Source organism: Atractosteus spatula, chromosome 7 (assembly GCF_055471065.1).
Source record: "Atractosteus spatula isolate fAtrSpa1 chromosome 7, fAtrSpa1.hap1, whole genome shotgun sequence".
Lineage (NCBI taxonomy): Eukaryota > Metazoa > Chordata > Actinopteri > Semionotiformes > Lepisosteidae > Atractosteus > Atractosteus spatula.
In genome coordinates, this window is record NC_142712.1 from 8,511,123 (window position 1) to 8,534,598 (window position 23,476).

The 23,476-nt window shown below is 34.5% G+C and overlaps 1 protein-coding gene across 1 annotated transcript in view; it reads left to right on the forward strand.

Moving 5' to 3' along the window:
* cntn5 (contactin 5) overlaps nt 1-23,476 on the forward strand; it is a 197,733-nt gene that overhangs the window by 65,953 nt on the left and 108,304 nt on the right. Inside the window, exon 2 of the mRNA XM_088920592.1 lies at nt 10,173-10,302. Coding sequence (XP_088776718.1) covers nt 10,248-10,302 — 55 coding nt within the window. The 5' untranslated portion in view covers nt 10,173-10,247. The remainder of the gene's footprint in view (nt 1-10,172; nt 10,303-23,476) is intronic.

Consider the following 23,476-nt stretch of genomic DNA (forward strand, 5'->3'; position numbering starts at 1 on the left):
ATAACAACACAACAGACAAACAGACACAATATTAGCAACTAGATTAAGGGAGCTAAGTCTAGAACAAAATATTTGTTCCAGATATTGATAAATGAGAGATATTGATAGGGTCAACTTTAGCAACACTTTCACTCTCAATAATGAAATAAGAGGCCATGATTGATAGCTAAAAGAGAATGTAGGTCAAAGAATAAGAAATGCTCCTTTAAACAAACAATGATGAGAATGTGGAACAGACTTTCCAGCAAGGTGGTTCAGGTACAAACGCAGGGCTTTTATAAGAACTCTGTGGATAAAACTTTAGATTCACTTTGCACCTATAGTAAATAAGCAAGGTGGGATGATTGGTCTTCTCTCATTTGCAATCCTTCTTATGTTCCTAGGATCTTATTAATAATCAGGTAAAAAAAACAATATTCTTTTTTTTCCTTAAGATTCACATATTTTGCTACAAATGCACATTCCTACCTACAGTACAATTGTCCATTTCTGCAATTAAGCTGAACTTAATTGAGGAATTAAAGACTATGATGGTGCCGCAACTTGTTCAATAGCTGTTCAAGTCATTTGTGTGTTTGCAGCCTTTTGAATAGTCTCCCTTTCTGAAAAGGTCTTTAAGCTAAGAAGTATTGTGTTTTGAAAAAGAACTAATCTTCTCTACAAAGGATGCATTTTGTTCCTAATCTTAATGAAAAAGTATTGAACCTGTCTTCTTTAAAACTATATTCAGAATTCCACAGAGCTCCCCTGTTAGTTATCCTGTCACACAAAGCAATTTGTTTTAAACACATTTTAAGCTGGAATTGGATATAAAGAAAATAACCAGTAGGTGCAGGTACAGTACCTCACTGTGTCCCCATTACTGTTGTTTTTATTGGAAATATTAGGTTCCTCCAAGTCATGATGATTTTATTGTTCTGTCCTGAGGTCACTATAGATTTTCAACTGCTTTAAACTTCATTTATTCAATGGGCACCCTCTGTAAAGCTTACTGAATTGTCTTTTCTTACATCTGAAATAGATAAGATACTAGGGCGAAGAATCCATCATTTTTGATAAATGTTGGATTGATCAAAAGCTTTAAAGTTTTACTTAGATTACACCTAAAGGAACCTAAAAGGAGAATGATAATTTGGTATTTTTGTGGTATGGGGCTATTTTTCAAAACAACATCCAATTGTGAAGCATATTGTAACAAGGTTAAAAAGCTTAGTTTTTTATTAAAATTAGAAAAGAACTGTATATCAGTATCATAGCTTAGCAAACATAATTATTGTTCATTATATTTCATAACATTTGCTTAGACTGGATTGTCTTTTGTTGCAGGAACAATGAATGGTAAATGGGTTAGTACTGCAATCCTCACAAATATTGTTATTTTCCATTTTGCTTAACAAGTACTGAAAATATTTCGGTATGAGCAGAATGTGTAGGCAGACAAGCTGATGCGTGCCAAGGAGGTTAACACAAGTCATCTCTACAAATAGACTATGGGTGTTAAAGATAAAATGAGAGTTGGTGGAAACACAGATAGATAACCCCGACTGATCCAAGTGCATCATATTCTGACGTATGTGATATTCCTAAAAGGTCTGCTATACAGTCAATAGTCTAGTTGTTAGAGCACCATTTTTTTCCTCATAGTTGTTGTATAGTACATTGGTTTTATATTTCAACACAGAGGAAGACTCACTAAAGCAGGGACAGACAATGTGATGATAATTTACTGTCTTAATCAGTGTTTCTGTTCTACAGTTCAAAACCTTTTTAAACGTAGGCAAAGACACTGATTAGTTGAGAGAAACTGAATTCCCCTAACGAGGACAGACTTTGAAGCCTGGTTTCACCCTTTGTTTGGTTTGTGACAGCAGCTGTGATTGGTGAGCACTGGAAAGCTGAAAGCTATTTTATTGATTTTGTTCATATTAGAAGTCCTTATGGAGATCACACTGGCTTAAGTCGTGTTCCTTTTCCCCAGGGCTCCTTACCTTGGTCATGTCTCTGATCTAGACCATATTAATCTCTGTCCCTTTGGAGAGATTACATTTGATCTGGCCTTTTTTAATTGAGGATTCAAAACCAACACTCTGCATTCAGTAACTAGTAAAATGTATTTATTTTCATTTGACAAATTCTGCTATGCACATTAATTACCATTGCTTTTAAACTACTGTAATTAGCAGAACTGCTACGACTTGATCGCCTTTCATACTTTTATGTCAAGTTGCAGCTTCAGCCTGCATGGAGAGAAAAATAGAATTTGGCTGAAACTGCGAAAAGACTTTTTTGTTTAGCCTGAGCAGTGCCTATTTCTTAATGCTTCAAATGAAAGGTTTCCAAGGTTATCACAGCATGTAAGCCAACCAAAGTGGCTGTCACCTCTCCATCGGTTTCAATTTGAATGCTTCAGAGCCAATGTAACTAGAACGTCAAAGTAATCTCCTCTGGCATGCTCTGAATCCATAATATCGAAAATATAAACATGTAAACTTGTCAACCCAGATTACCAATATTTCATGAAATATCAATTTCTTAAGCAGAATAAATGTAGTGACATTACCTTTCACTGTTTCATTCTTAACAGAATCACACTGAGGTTTTTTTTAATGCACCAAAAAAGCACAGTCTTTATGACACAAAAATCTCTAGCCATCTAATAGCAGGGTTCCGCATACTGTACATGTTGATATAAGACAAATTGAATATTTTTTATTTAGTCATTTATTTCCAAACATCTTCATCCATACATTTAGTTTTGCCTCTACCTTTCCTTTCCATCATATAGTGAATCAACACCAAGAAATTAATGTTTTCCAGAATGGATCTGTTGAACTCTAGAGGTCTTATAAGGAATTTTCACATCTGCTACAGTATGAACTAATCTGAAGACTGTGATGGTAACTATAGATTATTTCTTGAAGATGAGCTAAAGCCAAGACGAGAAAGAGTGCAAGAAAAAACACCAACAAGATCAATTAGCTTACTTTTTCTTATTAACTTTATCGCCAAATTGAAATCTTAATTTTGTAGCACATTAAAAGCAGCTTGGCACAGAATTTAAAATCTGCAGACCGGAACAGTTCAGAGTGGAAACTGTGAAGCTAACTGTTCACACACACACTGGTTTTGTACTTTCATAACATTTTGATTTGACAAAACTAAGGTACACGTTTACAACAGAAATATTCTGGTGCCTTCTTCTTTCATTTTTGTAGAAGAGAATATAGTGGAGGCTGCCTGTCAATGAAATGACTCATTGATCTAATTAAACTTTCTCAGACATTCTGTGGCTTTCAGTGAGTTGCTGTTATAGCTTCATGCAGTTTTACACTGATTGATTTGTGCGTAGAAGGCTAAATCCCCTTTTTATGATTAGTTCTATCTGAAATTGGTGTGTTCTTTCCATCAGTGGGACCTCAGCATATCAGTGAAATGAGTAGCTTCAGGCAGTACTAGTTTGACAGGTCTAGCAGTCTGACATGCTGATGTGGGCTAGTCAAGTGAGATGAAGTGTAGCCAGACAGACTGCAAACCTGGTTTGGGTGTTGCCGCAGATTGAAGATGAAGCAGGAAGTTTGAGGATGTGAAAAATGGGAACAACAAAAAGACAAGGCAGAGAAGACAATTAAACCTATTGGTCTGAAACAAAAAAGTTATCAAATTGCTCTTGCTTGAAAATGTTTTCCTTTTCACAGGCAATGATTTCAAGCATTCTGGAAAAATGAATGTTATTCACCAGCATGATGCTAATATTTAGACTACATTTTCTTCCTACTGTTTTAGGGTTATCATCATCTTTTCTTATTATTACCCATTTTCTAGCTCTTTCACAGACCTCCAATATATGTAGGTTAATGATTGCAAAAGCTTTAATAAATGCACTCCTTTATCTTTTTCCAGAGAACCAAAAGTTAGCAGCCTGAAGACACAATTAATCTAAACTTTCTATTAAACAAGATATAAACTATTTGATAATACCAAACTTCTCATATAAACATTTATTACAGGAGTCAACTCGTATTAGGATTAAAGCAGAGTAAACTGTAATAGACCTTGATAAGTTAATATAAAATTCATTGAAAATATAACAAAGCAACCTAACCGTTTGGTACAATTATGATCCAACCACAGGCAAACTTCTAAAATAATGCACAAATTAAGGAATACTTCCACTGGTGGTACACTTTTTTTTTCTGCTGGTTTCTGTAACAGTTTCTGCTCCAATTCACACAAAATTCAGAGCTCTGAGAATTCCCTACCATATAATAATAGATTTTCTGTATTATTACATGGCTGAGCATTATGGAAGAGAAACGCAATGTAAATTGAAATTAGCATGACATTTAAATCTTTCTTGAGAAGTAACACGAATAGACTTTTAAAAGCTGAATTAAAACCTTTTAGTTGTAAAGGTGACTTTGATGATGACTTTTTTCATTATATCAGAAAAACAACTATAAACAAGTGCAAGAGGTACTGGGGATAATGGAATTAATGATATTAAGAGTTTTTACTTTTGAAGATCCTTTTGAGGTCACTGTACTATCCATAAGGGAGTAGATTTTCATACAACTCATAGAGAGTTGGATTAGTGCTTCACAGTAATGTGGGACTGAAGTGAGACAGACATTAGTCTAGGAGTCACACCATCTGTCTTTGCTTAGAAATATAGTTTCAGTATACTGCTTTAAACAGTTCACACTCCCTTTCATTTGGTGATCTATAAATCTGTTAGTCTGACAACTGTTTAAAGTTTAACAACAAATTAAGTGCACACCTGTCTTCAAGTTTATATTTTTTGTTTTAGAAGTAAAAGTCTTCTGCTAATTCCTTAACACAGTACATACAGTATGTCTTAAATATGAGCTTCACTGCATAGCAATCTTCTAAATAATATATTTTTTTCAAAAAAAACTTGTGAAAACTTGCTTTAATATTTTATTATCAAAATAATATAATATTATTTAATATAATAATATCAGAGAGTGAGAATTTAATATAATTTTCTCCAAATAATGACCCATTTTGAATACTTCTTTGAATGTATTTGTATTATGAAATGAAAAAGGTCTTTTATCTAAAAGCTAGAGAATCTTGGGAAATAATTTACATGTAGCTTTATGATTTTTAAGTACCAGCTTCCTGTAGAAGAGGAAATCCTTTCAAACCTTCAATATTTGTGATTCAGATGCAATTTAATTCATAATCTCAGTTCAGGTGGAGAACAGCTACTCTTTCATATCAAGAATCTACCATATGCTGTGGTGAATATTAGTATTCAAAATGCTAAGTAAAAGTAATCTGCTTGTTGTTGTGATTGGGAAATACAATTTCTTTACACTTACCTTTGGGAAAATAACATGCTCTTTGAAAATCTATTAACAAACCCTTGGCAACCTATTGCCTTTTTATTATTTTTTCAGGTGCTGTACCTTCTCTCCCACAATGTACGGTATCTCGATTTTTTTCCCTTTTACTTTGTTGCACACATCCATAGAAGTATGCAAAGGTAATGGCTGCAACATAAATTCCAATAACACTTTAGCTATATTTTCTCCTCCCACCCCTGATAAAAAAGAACTTGTAACATAATTCACACTTTCATTTCACTTTAAGTATCTTTCACACTGGATTTTTGTATTCTCATTCCATTTTTTTTCAGATGTATATATAGTAATGTATACCGAGTGTGTTGATTAAATATTTGGAGGCTGCTGCTTTAAAACCGTTTACAACAAAAATAATCTACAGCACAGAAGTATGCAGTGAATTTCTTCTGATGCTTTTTGCAGAAAATGATACAGTACAGAGATACAGCTTTCCACAAATATAGAAAAGAGAAATAGAAAGAAAAACATTGTTCTAAGCAATAGATTTTGTCTTCTTCCTCATGGATAGAATAGATTGTGATTCCCTTCACTTGCTAAACATTATTATTTCAATTTTTGTTATCGTTGATTAGACTGTGGACAGAGTTTTCCAAATAAACGGCAGTCTGTCTACAAATTTGAATATATACAGTACATTAATTACTTAAAGTTTTATGAAACCTCCCAACTGCAAGGTGAACATGAGGAGAACAGTTTGAAATGACGTACCTGTATTTGACCTCTAATGCTCATCTATACACATACTGAGTTTGCTGGAAACTGATTGCTTCCCTCAACCCTCATAAGACAGTTCTACTCTGGTGTTTTTTTCAACTTAGTTCAGTGCCTTTGAAACACAGATGATAAGATCATTAGAATTTATTGAATTCATCTTTGATCTTCAAGTGGCACTACTACCTTCTAAAAAATAGTAAAGAAAGGAATGGGGATTGTGATGATTTAATCTGACACTCTAGCGATGTGCTTCTAATTCAAATCAAATTAGGCTGTACGTGTTACACATAATGTGACTAGTATATATTTTTTATTCTTTTGCAATTCATCTTTTTTTAAAAAATATGATACTGCTTCTCAGGTGAAGAGAAAATCCTACTGTATATAAGAGACATTTATTTCTTTATTAAATAGAATGGAAATACTTAAACTAAATGTCTAACAGAACCTAAACATATATTTAGAACCTAATAATATTTTATGTAGTAACTTAAAATCATAGAACCTAAAACTGAATTTATTGTAGAGGTACTTTAAGATTTTTGGGTAAGGAGGGATAAAGTGTGAGGTACAACTCTAGGTTTGCTTTAAGAATTATTACACACAAAAAAGTAAAAACATTTACAAGTGCCCACCATCTCCAGCTCAGTGTATTCAAGACTGAGCTCCCTGTAATTCACATTCTGGTCAAGCCTTCACTTAATTTTGAATGTCCTATGACCCCGAACACAGCAAAAGTGTTCTCCACCAAGACTGCTGAGAACCTTGGTGTTGTCATTGTCGACGACAACCTCACGTTCACACACTACATCTCACCTGTGCCTCACTCCTGCAGATTCCTTCTGTACAACATCCGAAAGGTCTGCCTGTTCCTGACCACACACTGAACTTTGACCTCTTCCCAGAGATTGCTGGACTACTGCACCTCCCTTCTGCCAAGACTCCCTTTATGTACCAGCAGATCATGTTTCCTCCCTCCTAGTCTCTCTACATTTGCTGTCCACAAAAGATTCCTTTAGTGGTTCACATATTTTCTTGAAGAAGTGGCTAGTCGTAATTTAGGGTTAACTTTGGCGCTTTTGAAATATTTCCTTTACATTTTATTGTCAATTTAGTTAGTATCAGATGCACACTGTGAAATCTTGTTCTAACTGCTAGTTCATGTAGTTTGTTTTTTTAAAATGAATCACTTACTGTAATAGTAATAATAAAACTATTATTATTATATATTATAATGTTTTATTGTTAAAAAATATATATTTTGATGGGTGGATAAATCATATTAAAGAAAGGTTAAATGAATTCCCTGAGCAGCTCATAAAATTGAAAGTCCCCATCTGGAATATGGAACGAGTGTCTTATCCTTGATGCTGGCAGTTTGATTCAAGGCTGTGCCCATTTTGTTGGCCATGGCCTGGGGCTCAGTGTGGTGCTGAGAGCTGCCAAGTCTGTGTGGATAGTTGCAGCCGGTAGATTTTGGCCTTTTGCACTCCGGCGACCCCTTCTCATATGCCAGGTGCCTCTGGGAATGAACATTGTCACCTAAGAGCTTGATTCGCCCTTGGGTAAAGTCTCTAGCTTGACTGTGTTCCAGAATCGCAGGGCGCATCCAAAAAGGAGAATGGCTTGGCAGTATACATGTTCTGGAAAAAAAAAATGTCTCCTCCTGTTTCCCAGGCTGAATAAGAACTGGCTGTACTACACTGGAGGGAACATGACAGTTTTAAATATTTTTTTTGGTTCTACATTTAAATAGAAAACAAAATGTGTCTTGTAACATTATTTTTCAACTTCTATAGTAAAGAAGAAATTGCAGTACAGTGTATGCATGCATTTTGCTTGGTACAGTAGTAGCGTTTCAATCGTGTTCCTGAAGCAGCACTGGATAATTAATTAAATTAATTTATAGATTCTGCATGTGTTGCATGGTGTGTGTTACTTTTCTGTCGATATTTCATGTACTCTGACACAGAACCATTTTTTATAAATCTACAGATTTGTGTAGCCCCTGATAATGGCTCATTTGCCAGCTTGGGAACAAATCTGAAAAAAATACATGGTAATCTCATTTCATCTGCACCTGTTTGTCTCTTGTGGTTAGGTTTCATCAAGCGAACAATCAAAATCATGTCATCAATGCAACTAGCTGTTTTTCTCTATAGGATCATTTAGAAGCATTATAATTCAAAAAAGGTTTAACTATTATTTATTTTTATCTTTCATATCAAAGGAATAATGTCATTTTATTCAGTTATGGAGATTGCAAGCTGTCTCCTCTGTATACACACATCATGTTCAGTGATTTAACCAGTTATCAAAACTATAGCCACATTATGTCAGTCATTAAATTAAATGTCTTTAGAAAAGACACTGGAATAATTTAGTTCATATACTGAGAATGTTTTATGTCATTTTGATTAATTAATCATTCATGAATAACAGTGGTGCTTTTTAATGATTACTGTATGTTGCATAGGTGGTAAATCAACTCAAGTGATTGCATGTAAGTTATGATGTGATTTAATCTGTTGAATGCTAAACCTGGTGAAAATCAAGAAAGAAAAGCACAGAATGGAACTGATATGCTATGATTGTTGAGAGAACACCTTATTGCCATCAGTATGTAACTAAGAGCACTGCTGTTCACTGTCTGGTGTGTTCGCAACCAGGAACTTCCAACCTGACAAGATGTTGAAGCCAAACACAGCTTACCAATGATAGTTCCAAGTGTTATGGTCTACCCATGTGCCTCTGAAGATTGATCACATCCTGGGACTTCACTTTCCACACTTAAGCAAAAGCCTTTCAAAAATCAGAATATACCATCTGAGCATTTGCTTGTTCTAAGAACTTTATTATAAGTTATTTAAGCACGATTTGGCTTTTATGTTGACTGTCTTCTAGAATGTTATCAAATTGATGATCTAGTTTGGTTTCAGTTATCACATTTATAAATGTAACATGTAAGAGGAGTAAGAATTAGTTTGTAGAGATTGTTACCCATTTTATAGATAGGTGCTGCATATCAGTTTTCCAGTAAAAGGGTATTACCCCTGAACTAAGTGACTGTTAAAATTGTTTTGTTAATGGTCTATGACTAATCTCTTTTATATTCTTGAGTCCAATTGGTAGAATACCATATGTTTTTGGAGATTGGTTTATCTCCCTGTACCTACATGTACCTAATGCTCCTAGGCCCTATAATACCTCGTTTATGGAAATATCATTTAGTACAGAATGTTTCCTTTCCTCAGCTGTTGATTTCTGCCTTGGTTAACACCTGAGTAAAATGTTCTTTTAATAAATACTGTCATAACAACCGTTTCGTTGTCATTGTCTGAAAATTCGCTATTTTTTATCTCTAAGACACTTTGCGTCAAAAGTAAAATATAGAAATATTTGTTATTGTTGGATAAACAGGAGCCAAGAGGCAGATGAAAACGGTATAATTCATTCTTATAATGATATGATTCCTGGACAAAAGAGATCAATATGCATGGCAGCGTATGTTGTGCTGAGATAACTGGAGCAACAGGGGGATGCAGAATATCACTGAGGTGAAGAAAAGGCAAGTGTCATTAATAATTAATGGAGAATGACTCCCCATAGATCCTTGGACATTCTATTCACAGTTTCTGACCACTTCTAGCTGTGGTGCCGATTTCTTTCACAGAGATGTATAATACTTGATTAATCTGAATCATTGTAAATTAATGTCCATCTCTCCTTTGTGCATGTCTGAATAAGGCCAGGAATGCAAAACAAACAAATGAACGTTTTTAACACAGTGTTTTAGCTTTTAAATTATTTTTTTAATACATCACATACAGTAATTATATACACAATAGTAGATTTTTGTATAAAGTTTTAAAAGAAGATGCTTATCATAGAACTGCAGAGTGAAGTTTTCTGGAAGCTACTTGCTATTCAGGTGTGTGTGCCATCATTTTACATTAGTGCCTCCACCTCACCTAGTGCCTCAAAGATCAAGAGGCAGCCCACCAGATTGACCATCAGATTACAGGCAGATACTTGCTCTAACTGAGACCTGTGCTGTGTGTTTCCTAGGCTCAGCTTTAATGAAGAAACGTCAAACCTGCTAACAATCTCACCAAAGGGGACACAATACCCTGAAGACCAAGCATGGGGTCACCATGGAAACCACTTCTTTTTCTGTCAATCATCAGTGGCCTTTCAGGTAGGAAACCAGTTCACTCATATTTGTGGAATTGGCTACTACGGATTTTTTTTTAAATTTATTTCAAGAGGAATGGAAGGTTTTAAACACCAAGTAATACCAAAGGGACCATAGCTCGGCTCAAATTTGTGACCTTTTAAGCAGTTTTAAGATTTTGTTATTTTTATAATTCCACAAGCATCTGAAACAATCTTCTGGGAACTATTAAAAGTAGAAGTCAGAGTAGTAGAAGTTTTTTTTGCTGTTTTCTTGTAGCAAACATTTCTAGTTTTTTGTGTGTTTTTGCTGACTTGTAGTGTATTTTGCATTGCAAGAAAGTTAAACAATAATAATAACAATACAAGTGAAAATCATTTAAATTTTTACACCAATAATCACAATAAGCATTTTATGGAATGTTACAGAAGTAAAGCTGATTATCATTATAATCTATTTAGTTTTGTATAATGGAAGACTAAATGTTTCAGGGAATCTTGGTCGAATGATTTTTAACTTTCATAGTATTGCGATTTATTTCTGCTCTAAATGAGAAATCCTGTAACTGTTTGAACTGTTAATGGGACTCATATGGCTAGAATAAACATATTAATCCATGTCAAGAGCTATTTCATTATCTGCTTTCATTTACTGGAGTCTGTAGACCAAAACATAGAAGAGTTAAGTGAAGTATGATTACATACGAGTATTTCTTGTAATGACTGAAATTAGGATTTTGGTTTGAGCTTGCAAAAGGCTTTGTACACACAAAACAAGTGTACAATTTCTACATGCATTTCATGGGGGTGTGAATATTGGCACTAGTTGTTTAATAAAGCTGCAAATCATAATTAAACGGTCACCTTTTATACTGTATGCAAAGTTACGTGTGGTCACTAACAATAGTCTGACCAAGTCAGAACAAAAAAAAACTCTATATTTTCAGAATGTATTTTTGCTCTTGTACATTTGATTCTTAAATGAGTCACTTTTCATAATAATTTTAAAACATTAAAGGTTAATAAAACAATCTATTCTGCTAGCTGAAAATAATCTACATACTATAATATCAGATATGAAAATAATAACAGAATAAATAGAACTCATAAACCCCTTAGCATTACTTTGGTTTTAAATTTTAACCTGTGTAACCTAAAGGGCTGTTCTTTCTTCCCTGCTAACTGCACACTATCCTTATTTAATTGTTAAGTCCCTGTTTGTCTTAATTCAAGAGAACCCCGAATGAGATATGTGGGCTTGTCTTCATATGTTGCCCCTAGTCAGCTGTTATCAAACACTTCCTTCCAACTTCATGCGCCATGTGCAATTAATCAGAGTGAAATTTAATTTTCATCCATCTGCAGGGGGTCACTAGTTTTTTGTGCCTTCTTTTTTCCGGCATGTTTTGAATAAATAACAAGGGAAGGTGCTAGAAACGGAATGTTTCCATCTGAGACTTCTGCCGAGATTTAAAATTAATCTGTCGATTGGACTAGAAGAGATAGTTCACTGCCCTAGGAGAATTAGCCCACTAGTGAGCACAGTATGTGGTGTATTTGCAGTTCGAACAAATGTCAAAGACATCTTAACAGTAAGGATCCTGGATAGGGGGTATAGTGTTATTTTTGTCACCTCTGTTTTTTTTTTGTGGTAGCAATAGTAGTTATGCTGAAACAAGACCAATCCATATTTTAATTTAGTACTAACTAAAATATTAACTGTTTCCAGCAAAGCCACAGATCATAAGGCTTGCTATATTCCATCATACATGGAATTAAAATCTGGCCCTTAATCCAATACTAAAAAATAGTTCTTGCATTAAAACAAAACGGTTTGGTCCTATAGCCTGAACTATTACTTACTGTTTGTCTCAGTGGAACCCAGTGGGTACTATGGTATGAAAATAAGTTAAAGTTTTGAGGTTATGCTGATCAGAAAACCAAAGAAAGAACATTGATTTTATTTTGAAAAAAGGAGACAGAATAGGAAAAGTGCAAAACAAAATTGACTTTTCCTTTTTAATGAGTTTAGAATTTTATGGTTAAACTGATTTAATGTTCAAACTGAGCATTCAGTCACATAATTATGACACATGCTTTTAGCACTCTTTCTTGAAATCTAAACAAAGGGGAACATTTTTCAAAATATGTCCACTAACCTTCTGACATGAATTCTCCCGCATGCCTTGTAGTTCTGTGTATTAGCATAAAGAACTGACCAGAATCAGCATTTAACCTCATTTCTCTTTGTATTTGTTTTCACTGTTAGAGCAGCACTGAGCCTGGGTATGATTCATTATAAAGCACTGTACATCAAGAATGAGAATGAGCTCTCAATATCAAATGCTGATATAATCACAAGTCAGGGAGCTAAAAACAGCTAGAACTTTTTGCCGTACTTATCATTGTTTCTGTATGCAGCATCTTTTTTTTTTCCAGTGGACACTGGATAGACTGTCATTTATGGTCTGGTGCAGAACTCGTTAATGATAAACATTTTTCTTCTGTGGTTGCTGAATAAGGTCTAAATTTTCTGTTTAAACTACTTTTATCTGCATCCTAGATTTAGGATTTTATTGTTATTTTCTTATAAAGTGCCATTTTTTATAATGATATATAAGAAAAGTAATAAAAAGTGAGTTCATTGTGTTTCAAATGCAATAAAAAATCTGAAAAAGGCATAGAAAAAAGTAGAAAGTGTGCTTGTCCTTGAATTGCAGCTAAAGTGTTTGGACTGTATATTCATATAATCCTTTGCTATCATTTTCTCTTTATTGAAAGCACCAATATGATTCACAAATAGACTTTATTTCAATTTATTTTTTAAGCAAGTCTGATGTTTCAGATTTCCTAAGCTAACAATCAGACTTAGTTTATTTGTTTTTCATCTTCACTGCACCATTTATAAGTATATTTCACTATCCCGTATTAATGGCCAGAGTGAAATTCTATGGCTCCATTTATTTGGTAAGATTGACTGTCACTCTTTATTTCATTTGGTCATCCCATAATAGTGAAACTCATTGCTGAAAAGCAAATTCATTAAAAGCTTTCACAGACCTGAAAACAAATGTAATTTATGGGCCTTTGACAATCCTGTATGCTGCAGTAGTGTCTTGGATGCCCTTGATCCCCAATGACAGGTTCACTGTAACTTACTGCCTGTGTTTAAAATAAAAACAGCTTGACTGTCTTAATAGAATCTATTCTTGAATGCCAATATAATTGAAGAGGTAGGCTTTTTAGTAGAGTGCATCTGATAGTTAATTTAAAACCGCTATGGTCATGCAATCTACAGCATGTTAGAATTTTGCTATAAGGCATATGTCGGGTCATTTTAATATTTATCCATTCCCTTAACTGCACATGTGTACAAAGATGACAGATTTTGGACATTTTACTTTTAATAATAAAATAAATTTGGAAAAGTATTGGAGAGCAATGTCCTGCCAATACAACTACTATACATACAGCCCTACAGTACCAATGTATTCCTGTCTCAGGAAGTAAGCGAAACATTCCAGCTCTTGGCCCTTGTTTCTGACATTGCTTTGCAAAGCTGTCAAGCTCAAGTTGCACATTTGTGTCTCTGCTTGCCATTCCAGAAATAAGGTAAAGCAGCTTAATTTCCTTTTTTTTGGTCTATGTTAGCTTGCTAAAATTTAAAATCTGATCACATAGCGAAGTTGTGGAATACGTAGAGCTGGTTGAACCACATCTTGCATATCATTTCTTGTTCAGCAAAGAAAAGAGACAGGTCACCAAGTGCACGATAGGAGGAGACAATAGCTCTTATAATGCAGAATCACGGAATGGAAAAAAGGGTTACATAAAAAAGAATGTATTCAAATTCAGACTTAAGCCACATGCCTTTTAAATTCAAACGTGAACAACCCAAGGCAGAGGAACTAAACCGTTCACCTGACAGCAAGAATACAGAATGTAGATGTATTCGAGTATATCAGGTTTCCAATTCATGCTTGAATCCAGTATTAATCCATTTGTTATCATGCAAACCAAGCAAATTATTTTGGCTTATAGATTAATTTGGACTAGACTCGATTTTGTTCTCTTTCATTGTTGACTGTAGGCTGAACTGTATATCAGAGCTGCTGAAGGCATCTGTGGGAATTAGTGTACTACACTCCGCCTCCTCTGAGGATATAATAACTTCACTTCCCACAGATTGTCTTCTTTTGCTGTCTCATGGCTGTAGGCAGAATGTAGATTTTCTTCCTCTCTTGAGACTTTTGAGTGCATGTACATCCACTTACACTAAAACTATTTAGTCTCTAGAAACTGATGATTGCGTTTCGCACACTTCAATTCTGTACCTCCAACTTCTGAGAACTTTATTGAGGCTGCTTTGGCGGTGCCGGGTGGATTTTGTTTGTTAGAACACATGGTTTCTGCAGACCTGAATTGGTCTGGAGTCTCTTTGTGGCAAAGAAAGCATTCCCCTTCTGGAGAGCCCTCTCACTCTGTACCAACTTTCCTTCTTTGTGTTCAGGTTCTCTCAGATACCACTTCTACTTTTTGACTACTTTACTGGCCTTTTGGCTTTGTGAAGCACTTGTACTGTATGTCCTCTTTTCTCTCACTTTCACCATATTCACTGGCAGTGGTTCCTGTGCTGGAGCCCAGTTTTTCTTTCATCCAATCAGTGCTTGTCCATGAGATTGTGGACCTACTGTCTAGGTTGTAGCAGTGCTAGCCTCCCATCACCCTCCATGTTGCCTCCTGTCTGCCATTTGTGCTGAAGCTAACTAGTTTACCATGTACAACTTCACAAAGTATCCCCAAAAGGGTGGAACAATGTGTTAAGCTCTTTTTCAGTGTCCATAGGCTCTACGGCAACTGACACTGGTGTACAGCACAAGACCCATTTATTGTCAATGCTACTGTGACCTACAGTAGCTTGTGTTAGCTTGGGTTAAGTTCTTATTGGCGGTGACCATTTTTCTAAAGTAAAAATAATATCTGGTTATGAATGTAAACCTAGTTCCCTGAAAGAGAAAAGTGGCCACTAATCATTTACTGTAGGTATTTTGTGAGCTCAACATAGCTTAACAAGCAAAAGAAGCACATACTGTACTGTGTGTAATTATCATAATCTTGCATACAGTACATTACCACACATCCCCTAAGATGTACAGTTCAGTCTACCTGTGAGCTAACCTGGATTGTGCTCCAATGGTGCCATCTTTCAGGGAGCAAGGATTACATCAAAAAATGGACTGTTTAATTATATTCTAGTACATTAAACATGTTTACTTACATTAGGCCCTTCATTTTTTATATGAAAATACAACTCAAAAGCAATTAAGTTGCTTTACCCTGAAGGGTAATCCTTATCAAATTATTTATTTGAACAAATGCTTTTTTCATATTTTTCTAAGCATATTATTAGCATGTTATATCAACTGCTGCTGATTTTTGTCTGCTGTGTAGCATTTGATATTTTGTCTTTGTATCAAGAATATAGTTGATCGTTTTATGGATACTGGAATGAAATATCTAGTTTAGTATAAAAAATGTATAATGGAGTTATTTTTTCATAGTACGGGGGAAACAATTAAACTCCTTCTGTATATTCTGTATTTATGCATAATGTGTTTATTACATCTGAAAAATGAAGTATGGGTACTAACATAATCAAATTTATGTTCAATCAGACTAAAAGTGACGGTTGCAATCATAACTGGGAAATACTATTGAAATTATTTCTATTCTGTATGAGTTCCATATAATATATAGCAGTACTGTGTTTAGAGCAGCTTGTGATGTACTGTAAGAATAGTCATTTAAGTACTTTTGCAGGCAATCTAAGCAAGAGTCAAGGAACAATTGACTTGCTGTATTTGAAATTCTATGAATAATTTAACTCTCTGGTGCTGAAATATGCATTTTGTTTTTACTCTTAAAGTTAATCCTAGAAGAAAATGATGAAATAGAATCAGATACATACTGGGAAGGACAAGAGGTTCATTTCAAAAATGAAAAACAAAGTATGTGGTTGTCTGTAGTCTTAAGTTTCACTTATTCTGACCTTGCTGATTAGACACCGTAAATAAGTCTTTGCTTGAATGACTCAGAGACCTTTCAATTAACTTTCAATATGTCCTTTGAAATCAGACCATTTCTAATGCATGGAAAAATGGCTGTAGTTTTGTGATTTAAAGCTGGCCTTTAAATACTGTATATCATTTTTAAGTTTAGTTCTATTCAACTGTAATGTTTTTTTTAAGTCGCGTTTTAAAATAATTTTAACAAATAGAAAGATTTGGTCATCTCCTGTTCTGTGTTTTTATTAGATTCGCAAAAAAATTAAATTGTTCAGTGTTCCTCAACATACTATTTTACTTTTCCAACAAGTTTTACTTCTTGCAAAAATGTTTAAAAAAAAGTAATATTTCCACACTACTGAGGAACTTCATTTGTACTTGAATTCTGATTTCTAAGCAGCATCATATTGTAATAAAGTGTGAAAGTAGATGTGCTTTGCATGGATATAGCTTAATCACACTGAAGTGGACTATGATATTGTTTTCAACATGTTCTGCCTAGAAACCAAACTAGAACAATTTTGTCTGATCAATGCCTTGATTAAGAATCAATCCAAGGTCTGTCTTTCAGTCTGATTAATGCACACACAAAATTATAAAAAATGCTTCTGTGGGTTTTTTTAAATTTAATGTGAAGCTCAGGCAAAGCATATTATATACAGGGCTGTTGAAAAGTAATTCCACTGGTTGATAGAGTAAAGATGTAAAATAAGCGTACCAGTCCTTAGTTTTCTAGCACAAAGCTATGAAATCAAAGAGCTGATGAATTATTACAACGTCTTAAAGTATATTCTTTTTATATTGAAGTGAAAATCAAAAGAAAAGGATAAGTATTGCAGTACTGCTTGAATAAATCCATTTGAATTTACAGCTGAGACAGTTCTTTGGTTACCTATACAGGTTCAAAAAAACACTACTGAATGAGATACTTTGATGATGTTGTGAAAATTACTGGAAAATGCTAAAAAAAGTTAAAAACTAGTGCGGACTAATATAAATACTGTTGCAGTTTCTTCAATTGGGATTACATAAATAAATATCCTGTAATCTAAATCTGCTTTGTTTGACCTTGCATAATGTGAGTGCGCAAAGAGTTCTCTGAAGGAATCACCATGACACAGGCCTGAACATGTAGTTTTGGCAAATGTAATATATTAAAATTTTATATAATATAAAATGTTTTTTTTTTCTTTTTGTGCATCATTCAACAAGCATTTTCTGAAACAGAGGGCCCTGATGTACAGTAGTAGCAACTCAATATTTAAATAGTTTTTGCAAAATGAATTACTGTAGGTGCAGTCAAACTAAATAACTTCAGTGCTGCAATACATGTAGTGGACAAATTAAGTTTTGATTTCCCTTGTAGAACGGATCTTGCATGATTTCCCATAAAGCTCCTTCAGAGTCTGGAGGGAAACAAAATTCATCTTTTTTGGCCGTAATGTAGTCAATGGTATGGGTTTGGGTTAATTTTCAGGGTAATGTCAAGATTAGTTTCAATCAAGATAATTTTTTGTTAGTGATATGCAGTGAGTTTATAGTAGAGGATGGTTTCATTTACTGTGCAGTTTGTCACTGTAATATTTTCATGTATTAACACCATTAATGCAAATACGTGTGTTTTGTAAACCAGACCAATAAGAAATTAAATTTCATTGATTCCATTTATCCCTTTTTCTTGATTTGATAAGCTATGCTTATACTGTATTTTATAGTGGCAACCATAGCAACCAGATTCAGCTGTGACTTTAAATCATTTTCCCTCCTTGAAATTTTTGAATAGAAGTACACTGACAACTAAATAAAATATACAGTGCAACATTCAGATGAGGATTCAAAGGACAAATAGAAGAGAAACTGAATGTTTCAGTTTCTGAGAGCTTATCCATAAAATTAATCAAATTATAAAGCAGATACTGAACATTTATACATATACTGTATGCAAAACATTTTGGTTCACTATGTGAGCAATGAAGTCAGAAATCCAGTTAATTAAAATGATTTTAGTCTCCAGCTGTGCTAATTTTCTGTACCCCATGATGCCTGTCATTGTCTTGTTGCCAGACCTCTAAAGGTTATCAGTTGATTGTAACAGCAGAACATTCAAGGTATTCTTCTGAAATCAATATAAAAATTTACATTTGATTTACATAGTTTTCAGTCCCTAATAATACCATTCACATGAGGCATATTCATCATTTCTTTTAACTGACAAAACTTATTTCCAAGGTCACCCTGCATACTTGGAGAGAAAATTCAGTGTTTACTTCACAAAGCCATTCAAATGTGTTGCTCTTTAAACTAATGGTTTATAGAACCTGTTACTACCATCCCTCTTTTTGCCAATTTTAAAATTACTTTTTCATCAAACACTTTAACAGTTTTACTATGTCTGACCTAATTTGATAGGTGATTTTAAAGGTAAGAACTAGTTTTCTTTCTAGGAGAAAAACCTTTACTAATTATACAGAACCTCACTATCTTGTGGATGAAATCACTTATGCAATTATTTTTGTTTGCTTAATATTACAAATTTTGCTTTGGACCTTTTTCTAGAACAATAAAAGAGCTGAAATGGAGTCAAGAACTCTGAAGGTCCTTGATTGCCATTTTATATAATCTTTTGGTCTGAAAATCTTAAAAATGTTTAGTCTTTTCTTAACATTGTGCTGAGCTGCTAACATTTAATATGAGTTTTGACAATCCTGTAGGACTTCCAAATATTGAAAAAGAATTTGCAAGAAGACTGTGCAAATTGTCAAAGTGTAAAGACAGAATTCGGTTCTGTCTCAAACCTACTGTACTTGGGAATGTTTAAAATACAAAGTGATTTGTGCATTATAAACAGGAATGTTTGGTACACAGAATTATCTTTCAAGCCAGTAAGTGGCTTCAGGTCTCCATCTTGATATGGCACATCACAAGAAATGAATCATTTTATTGATGGAGTTTTTGTATACAGATTTTGATTACATGCTTTGGTGTATTTTTGATTGATTGATTAATGATTAAAGTCATCAGTGAACATGATAGGCTGAGTGACTTTCACTGTTGCATATGCACTACAGTAAGTCACATCATAAGTGTGTTGAATAGGCACAGTTGATGAGGTGATTTAATCTGTTGAATGAAAAACACAGAAAGATTCAATATGCCATGCTTAGCAAGTAAAAGATACCTTTGTGCCACTAGAATGTTAGCGCAGCACTTCAGGTGGACTTACCTACAGTAAGTGATGAATCAAGGTAAACTAAAGATCAGGGGTCGGCAAACATGCCATTATTGGCATGCAATGAGATTTTTAATGGTCCTCACAATGGAAGTCTAATAGGCCGCAAAGAAATTAAAAGTTATTAATATTAAAATTAAAAGAAGTTAAAAAACAATAAAAACTATGCTTGAATTTTCTGAATTCTCTACAACATGCTACCCAATGAGGGCTCTTTGATGTAGAATTAAAGAACACACTGGGTTCACCAACTGCATCTATTTTAGTGGGGCTAGCCTTTCTAGCTTTTGCAGGAAAGCTCGCAATCCATGCCGCTGATCAAATTTTTCACACTTAATTGTGAAGTCAAACGCTGTAAAACTATGGCATGCCTTTGGCATGCTTGTGGATTGTCTTAACGCAATCAAGATCTGTTGTCAGAAAAAGGTCAAAACTACCCCAAACTGCATGATGAAAAATGGGTTACAAAACTAATGTTTCTAGTCGACATCACCACGCATATAAATGAACTCAACCTCCATCTGCAAAGTGTACATCAAACTGATGAAATGTGGAAGGCTTTTCTTGCAAAACTTGCCATTTTTTTTGAGACACCTCATCTTTCCATGTCAGAACTGGTATCGGGATTTTCTATCAGATTTCAGGATTCCCAACTTTTTGACCCAATGCTTTCTTTTCTGATTAAAGCAGACAGATGAAGTTTGGAACTTCAAAAGCATCTTAATGAAATCACCTAGAGATGTTAAATTTCCTGATTTTGTTCAGATTGTTTTGTGAGTTTTTTCACAGCTAAGGTAGACAGATAGATCATGATGGAATATTGCAATTGCTTTTTAATGTGCAGGATACATTATACAAACTGCACTATGACCACCACTCTGTTAGTTGTGGTTGAGCACACCAAAAAGATCTACCCGGCAAGATGTGTGACCATAACCTCCATTTGAGCAGTAGAGCTTCAGTTATAGTTAATACTGAATAACCACTGGCCAAATTATTAAACACCTATAGAAAATATAAATATATCTGGAGAGATAATAGGAACTAGTGTAAGAGTGTAAGACCAAATACTGTATGTGAAAACAATAAAACATAAAAAATACCTTAATGCATTTTTTTCCAGTATAGGAAAAAATAGTCCTATAATTATGTTCAAGCTTTACAGTGCTAACAGTTCTATGGTAATTGGGGAATTAGAAAAGTAAATAAAAAAGTAATGACAGTCAAGTGCAGCATTAACTAAACAGTGAAATTTCCAAATTAACTGTTCTTTATACAAAATACTTTAAAAAAGCTGAACAGACATGAGCTGTAATTGGAAGTAAAAAAAAGTTATTTATTATGGATCCTACTAGACTGGCAGCTCATTAGTGTCTGTTTTTAAATATTCATTGCTCATAAAGTAGGTTTAAATATAGCCTTTATTACAGCCAAATAAGAAAGAAATTTAAAAGATGCTGAAGTATTTATTTTATATCATTAGAGCCCCTTTATATCAATGCCAGTCAATAAGCATTTTTTCTGTGTTCTTTGAAGAGATAAGCAGTATTAATAATTTAATTCAGAGGAGGAAAATTCATTAACGAGAAATATGTTTATATGCCTATTGAAATAAAAGTTGTAATTGCTTTATAGCATGAACATTTGTGTTACTTTGGAGTGTTTTGACAAATAAATTGTTAAAATGTAAATAATGTTACGATTTTTGAAGCATTTGTATGTGGTCACTGTTGTAAAACCCCAGATTTATTCACAATCCTCCAAATTATGTCACCAATGAGGATATATACAGTACTTCCACAAGAAATTAATTAGTTTTCATCTTTGAACCTCAGCTTTTGTGGCAAACTTTACATAGAGGAAACACCCCAGATTTTCCTGACACAATGGTGTAAACATTACTATGTTAGAGATCTTGTGAAGTCTCAGGCTTTCTAAAATTCACTGCGCTATCTTAAAGATTTAGATGTGTCCAATATGTATTGTTAGTGAAGGGTTAAATTTAGACCACATATTTTCTGGTGGTTACTAAGCAACAGTGTTATTAGTTACGTTGGGCATTTACGCAAAACAGGAATTCTGGGTAGAACATGCAGGTGTCTATGAACATACTGTATACAAAGCATAACTGGTGTATATTAATGACTAGTATATAATTGTTTCAACCTGGCAATAGTTGGAGAATTGCCATCACTGACTTAATGTGAACATGATGGGCAAAATGTAAAATGTATTTATAGCACATTTAATGTATCTGAACCTTCGAAGTGTCTTATTTACATGTTTGGCTAAAAATATTCTAAAATATAAAGTATTTTTGACAATTTGTTTTTTTTTTCTCATTCCTATACTGATTCTTACAGGCCTATGCCTATAAAGGAGCTTTAAAACTTTAATCTTGTGCTGTCCCCAGACCTATTCAGTACAACGTATACTGTATAGTACTTAAAAAATTGTCAAATTGCAGTGGTAAAAACTCTGTTTTAGAAATGATCATATCTTTGTCCAATGTGTACAAGACATAGAGTTTTACTTTTTCTGATTCCTTTAGGGCACAGACTCACTTTGTAGGACTATCTTGACTCATTTAAAATATGGTAATGAGGCATATTAGTAGTATCAGTAGTAAACAAGGATTGTTTTCTGAGCAGAGCTATAAATATTGTGCTTTTGAACTCTAATGTATGCATCTTGAAGTTCCATTTCTTTAGTATAATGACTGACCAGACTGAATATTTGTACCTTTGCTGTGCATGGCTTTTCTCTAGATCCTTAGCTCAATCACGTTAATGAGCTGCTTCTTTCGTTTTCCCAGTGAAATGTGACTTGTTTCAGTTGTGACAGTTTTTAACACTTCTAAAAACTCATTAGAGACTGTAAGCAGCTGATGTGTAAGCTCATTTTTTAAAAAGCAATAAAAAAGTCACTTAACTCTTAAAAGGGTGAGTCAGAACACAGCATACATGTCTTTTTCTGCAAAGTGTGACACTGCTAATGTTATAGTAAGGTGAAAATCATTCTTTAAAGTGAACCAATAATGGTTTAGGAGTAAGTAAAGTAGCTCATGTACTGTGTGATGCTAAAGGAAGATGATACAGTTTACAGAAACCAGAAATAATATCCAATTTTATTATTGTGTTTCAACCTTACTATCACACAAATGTAACCCTATAACACGGCAATTCTTATCACTGCCCACCCAATTCACAGAACACATGACACCACTTACTCATAGAGCAGTAACAGGCCCCCAGTTACCAGAGCCAGATGTCCCAAACAAACAATCCGGTATTGCCAGCTCCAGTCAGTAACCTGGCATGCCTCCTTATGCCACAGCGATGAAATAATGACATTCCAAGCATCCTCCGTAGTCCCGGGTATCCTTACCAAAGTGTCTCTGGCATTCCCCCCTCTAAGATGTTTGTCTCTATATCCAGTTTTGGGTAGAGAGGGGAGAAAGATAATGCTGGGGCTTTACTACTCTGCTCTCAGTCCCTGGTCTCCAAGTCGAGTCTTCTACTGGGTTCAACTGCTGCAATGTATGTAATTTTCCAAAAGTTCTGAGTTCTCTGATGGGGTTATTTGAAGCCCCCCCACCCCTATTCAGGGCTCGTGAATTATCCCCAGTGAGTCTGGAAGTGTCCCGATAGTGTCTTGGATATTGGCTTAGGTAACTGTTCAGGGCTCTTGATTAACAGGCTTCATGCCGGTATCCAGGTGTACCCATGCATTGTGTATTCTCACCCTGGTCTAGAGCCCCTCTCGTAGTCACAGGCACAGTTAAACCTGTCTCATACGCCCACATGTCACCTCTGAACTGTGTGGGGATTAATGATCGAGTGAGGGCCTAGGTGAATGGAAACCTTAAGAACTTGAGGCGGGAAATACAAATGCACCACCCTTAC